Consider the following 5,768-nt stretch of genomic DNA (forward strand, 5'->3'; position numbering starts at 1 on the left):
TAGCAAAAAAAAAATTGTTTGGACATTTTTATCTTGTTTTACGTTTGTAAATAGGTTTTTAATATTGAGAAAATCTACTCTAAAGTTAGTCTAACTCCCACTCCACACACCTGCTCATGTGGCAGACCTGGTTTGTTGTAAAACGGTCAAGTAACTCCCTCCTCATATCTGTGCCCTAACTCCCGAAATCTCCCCCAATCGTGATTCGTCTCCATGGCTGGTCTCCATCGCTCCCTCCCCATCTCGGAAATCTAACTCCGGAAATCTCCCTCCCTTCTGTAATCTCCCCCCTTGTAATCTCCTCTACGCAATCTCCCCATCTCCATTTGCAAACCCCCTCCCCTCCATCTGTGAATCCCCTCCATTTGTGAATCTGAGAACCCTAAACACAGAACCCCCCTCCATATTCTCCTTCGTATTTCTCTGAGAAGCGCATAAACCCTAAACTTCTCTCACCCATCTTCGAGTGCTGCGTTGTTATGCCTGTTGGTGCGCGTCTTCCAGCTCCAAGACGGTAAGCTAATCCCTCATTAATTCTGGAAGTGGAATGAAAATTTTGGATAAAAAATTTTTAAAATATGTTCTATATTGAAATTTTTGCAATTGTTTTTAGTATTGACCTATAGAATAATGGGTCAGTCTACATCGTTGTGACAAGAACTCAATTCTTTGTAATGATGGAAGCTGCCTTGAATAATCATCAGCTAATGGCTAAACTATATAAACTAAATGTAGAAATCTGCACTGTGAAATAGAAACTCTTTAATAATTTTCTATTCATACACGTACTCTTTCCTGATTTTATAATTAGAAGGAAAACTGTTGTGATGTTTTACAAAGAATAGAAGGGAAAGAATAAAGATATAATCCTAGTGTTTCAAGTTACTTTCTCACAGCATATTAATACGACTCAAAAAAGGGCACGGGGCTATATTTCATCTACATCCAAATATGCACTTGAGATATTGCATGAATATCCTGAAAACTTCAAATGTTGTGTTAATTGATCAAGAGAATTGTTTGCTTGTTGGCGGTGTTCGTAGGAGGAAAATATTGTGAATTGTTTGGTTGTTAGCAGTGTTCGTTGGAGGAAAATGTTGTGAAGCTGACCTTTGAATTCAATGCCTTTTTTATTCTCTTCATCTCTAAAAGTGTTACTCTAAAAGTGTTACCTTTTTTATATTGAAGCATGTTGATTTTCTTGAAAGTATATAAAGTTCTTAAATCTTCTTCTTCGTTTTGCTCTTGTTGCTTTGTGTCACAGTCAGATCTGAGTTTGCGTTTGGTCTATACGCACATTTGGACATTCTCGCGGGTAATTGTCTTCACATTCTTTCTCTCCCTCTCTTCTTCTTGTCTGTTGCATTCTTATTCACTGTTTGGTTGTTGGGAAAACTTAGAAAAGTATTACAAAAGAAAAACAAGAAGAGAATGCTTTGTTGTTTTCTTAGAAAATCTGAGGACTCTTGCTTAACTCTTGAATTTTAGGAGTGAAAGTTTCCATTTTCAAAGAAAAATTTATTAGTAACCAGGCTCAGCCTTGAGGATTATTGTTGTTGGACGGATCAAATTCTAAGCCACGACCATGGAGTGCCAGGGCCCCAATAATAGCATTCCAGGACACTGTATTCTTTTCTGGAATCTTGTAAAAGATATCCAAGGCAATTCTTGGGGCACCACACTTTGCATACATGTCTATGAGGGAGTTATATAAAGTGACCCTATGTACTGAACTGTTACTACATATGTAATTATGGATTTTCTTTCCCATGACCAGATCACTAATTTGGCTACAGGCTGAGAGTATGCTAACTAAGGTAGCCTCATCCGGCACCACCCTCATATCACACATGTTGAGATAAAGATTTTTCACTGGCATGTTATCAAAGATTTTCTAAGTGGATAAAGTGAGGCCATGCTTAGCATATGCAGTAACAATGGAAGTCCAAGAGACCACATTTTTATTAGGCATTCAGTCGAAAACCATTTTTGCTGCATGCAAATGTCGACACTTAGCGTACATATCCAGAAGAGCATTTCTCACGATTAGATCAATCTCAATTCCTGTAATCTCAATGTAAAGATGCAAAAATCTTCCAAAATCCAAATCACAAACTTGTGAACAAAGAGAAACTAAACTAACTAAGGTGAACTCGTCAGGCTCCACCCCTAACTCTCTCACTCCTGAAACAATAAAAAAGCTTCCTTGAAGTGTTGAGTTATTGACCCATTGAAGTGTTGGGTGTTGGGTTATTGAAGTGTTGGGGGTTGGGTTATTGAAGTTCTGATTTTTCCATTATTTAGTAGTTGTTCAAATGCATCATGTGTGTGGAATCTGTTTTCGATAATCCTTACTCAATGTTTCATTTAGATCACTTATGGCCTCGAGTCAATCATCATGTGTTGTTGATGAGTTGCAAATCGAAGCACCAACTTGTTGGTGTGGGTTGAAAGCCCCAATGAAGACCTCCCATACTAACAAAAATCCTGGAAGGAAATTTTACGCCTGCCCGAAGTATAACACGGTAAAGCATATTTTTTTTATCATAATTTTGTAGTACTTTTTAATTTATCATATTTAACAATCTTGGAATTAACAATTTGTAAGCAGAGAGAAGAAATGTGTCAATTCTTTATATGGGTATATATACTTCAATCGATAGAGGAGAAAATACGCACAAAAGAGAATGTAGCTCGAAAAGTGGAGGACGATTTACTGTTGCGCGAGTATGAAGTTCAGAAAAATAAAGATAAACTAAGTTGAGAGAGAGAATGTTCTTTACAAGCAAGAGAAGAAAATTGGAAAGCAGCTCCTAGAGAATAGATGTGCACAAATATTATTATGTATTTATTGGGTGTTATCAATTGTAATAATATTTGGTTGCCTTGGACTATAAATGTATTTTGAAGAAGTAAATTGTAGATAGATGGTACAGATTAATGTATATTAATTGTACTAATTGTATTAATGTTAATGCTTGTGTTGGAAATCAGTTGTTCCTTGTACTGTTTTACTACACTGCTTTGAGATGACACATATATTGTTAATCAGGGCTAAACTCACTATCATAAGCATACAAAACAATACCCAACTATATCAGAACACCTAATATAGGTGGTGATATATCACATGCTTCCAAAATCCATAAAAATACAAAACATATCCAAATTACATCAAAATACATCACAGTCTTTCAAAATTCACAAAAATACAAAACATACCCAAACCACATCACAGTCTTCTAAAAATTCATAAAAATAAATCAGTCTTCCCAAAATCCATAAAAATACATAACAGTCTTTCAAAATCCATAAAAATACATAACAGTCTTCAAAAAAATCATAAAAATACATAACAGTCTTCCAAAAATCCATAAAAATACATAACAGTCTTCCAAAATCCATAAAAATATATAACAGTCTTCCAAAAATTCATAAAAATACATAACAGTCTTCCGAAAATTCATAAAAATACATAACAGTTTTTCACGATCCATAAAAATACATAACACTCTTCCAAAAATTCATAAAAATACATTACAGTCTTCCAAAAATTCATAAAAAACCCATAACAGTCTTCCAAGATCCATAAAAATACATAACACTCTTCCAAAAATCCATAAAAATACATTACAGTCTTCCAAAAATTCATAAAAAACCCATAACAGTCTTCCAAGATCCATAAAAATACATAACACTCTTCCAAAAATCCATAAAAATACATTACAGTCTTCCAAAAATTATAAAAAATACATCACAATCTTCCAAGATTCATAAAAATACAAAACAATAATCAAACTACATAAAAATACATCACAGCAGCTACTCATTGCCCGATGGCGTTGGTTGTGTGACGGTACTGCACGGAGTTAGAACCACAAAATTATCCTTGGCGGCACTGGATATCTGCTCCTAAATTAAAGTAAAAAAAAAAATCGCCATTAGAAAGTGGTTATGGATGCAGTGGGAAACAATATAGAATTAATACACAAAAAAAATTTTTACCTCAACATTTTCAGGAGCTTCCGACACCTCACAATCTTAGTTTGTATCATCAAATATTTTCCTGCATATCTAAATAAGTTTCAAGTACAAAAAATATACATCCGTTAGAAAGAAATATGCATGCATTGGAAAGCAATGCACGTAATAAATACTTGGAGAAAATGAATTACTTGTTTCTTCTTTCGCTTGGACGCAACCTTCTCAACAGGTGGAACCTTCCTTTTTGTTGGCGGCCTCCATTTCCCTCTGACAACGTGTGAGCTTAATATTTTCTTTCTCTTGTCTGTGACACAGTCTCTGTTACCTTTGTTGAACTAAACTAGAGTGTTAATTCTTTAAATTGATTCTCAAACTCATCCAAGTGGCGCATGAATGCCGTAACATGGGCATCACTCGGTAGCTAATTTCACATATCGTTTCACCACAAACTCATACCTCCGTGAATCCGCATTTTGCCGCAAGTCATCGTAGCTACTTTTTACCACTATGTATCTTCTCTTTAAGTTCTTTCTCCATCGATCCAACAAGTACTTCTCTGGTAGCGCACGAATCTTATTTATCTAACAAATGTTCAATGCATTCCTACAGACAATCCCTCTCATCTCAAACAATGCATATGTGCATTTCAGATCAATCTGCTCATCGTTAAAGTAAACTGTGTACTTTATGCTCTTGACATAGTTATCATCTGTAGTTATTTCATCTAAAACATCGTAGGTGGAAATGCAACCCTCCTTACTGATAAGTATGCAATTACATAAAATCATTCCCCAGACCTCTCTTTGAACCTCTTTAAATTTCGCATTCATATATACCGCTTGAAATTGCTTTTCAATTCGGAACGCAGATGAACATGGGATGGTTTGGTTGGAGAAATTGAAATCAGATGTCGTCTTGACCTCCACCTTCTTTCTAAGCGCATTGTCAAATTGATTGACGAATTCTTTCAACGTCGTACTAGAATGCACAAATCCATCAAAGAAAGCATTCATACTTTCAAAACGCTGTGTTGTACTCATGCCAGCCCAAAAAACACCTTTAAGGTACACCGGTACCCAGAACGACCTTTCGTTATACAACCCTTGCAGCCATGCATTTTCACCTACCTCATATTTCTGAATAAGTTGCCCCCACTTCTCCTCAAACTCATCATATGTCTGTGAATCATATAGGGCACTCTGGATGGCAGTCTTCAATCCTGCGTTGAAGGCAGCGTGAGATCCCAATTTCTCAAGCAGTTTTCGCATTATATGCCATAAACAATATCTATGGTGCGTGTTTGGAAATACCAATGTAATAGCAGCCTTCATTGCTCGGTCTTAGTCTGTTATGATTGATTTTTTAGCTTGACCATCCAACCACTCCAACCATGCTTGAAACAACCACACAAAAGTACTTGTGTCCTCGCTTGAAATCAAGCCAACCCCTAACAGTATAAACTGTCCATAATGATTTACACTAACAAATGGAGCAAACGACATACCTTATCTATTTGTTAAGTATGTCGTATCGAAGGTGATAACATCTCTGAAATACTTATACGCTGCTCTACTACGTGCGTCAGCCCAAAACACATTTCTAAATCTCAACTCCTCATCCACATCAATCACATAAACAAAACCATCATTCTGCAATCTCATCCTCTTGAAGTACTCAGTCAGTGATTCGCCACCACCTTTACCCAGTCTTAATTGTCGGGCTTTGCCAATAAAATTTCGACAATATTTTTCTTGAAACTGCATATTCTCAAACCCCCCTGCATC

General features: G+C 36.0%; 1 protein-coding gene across 1 annotated transcript; it reads right to left on the bottom strand.

Moving 5' to 3' along the window:
* Window positions 1-4,565: 4,565 nt before the first annotated feature.
* LOC121260288 (protein FAR1-RELATED SEQUENCE 4-like) lies at window positions 4,566-5,315 on the bottom strand. The gene has a single exon (XM_041162114.1). The coding sequence runs from the start codon at window positions 5,313-5,315 to the stop codon at window positions 4,566-4,568; it is 750 nt and encodes a 249-aa protein (XP_041018048.1).
* Between the last annotated feature and the right edge of the window lie 453 nt (window positions 5,316-5,768).

Source organism: Juglans microcarpa x Juglans regia, chromosome 4D (genome assembly GCF_004785595.1).
Source record: "Juglans microcarpa x Juglans regia isolate MS1-56 chromosome 4D, Jm3101_v1.0, whole genome shotgun sequence".
In the NCBI taxonomy this organism is placed as follows: Eukaryota; Viridiplantae; Streptophyta; class Magnoliopsida; order Fagales; family Juglandaceae; genus Juglans; species Juglans microcarpa x Juglans regia.

Excerpts from the sequence above, each read along its gene's own strand:
- LOC121260288 (XM_041162114.1), bottom strand. The coding sequence starts at position 5,315 with ATGAAGGCTGCTATTACATTGGTATTTCCAAACACGCACCATAGATAT.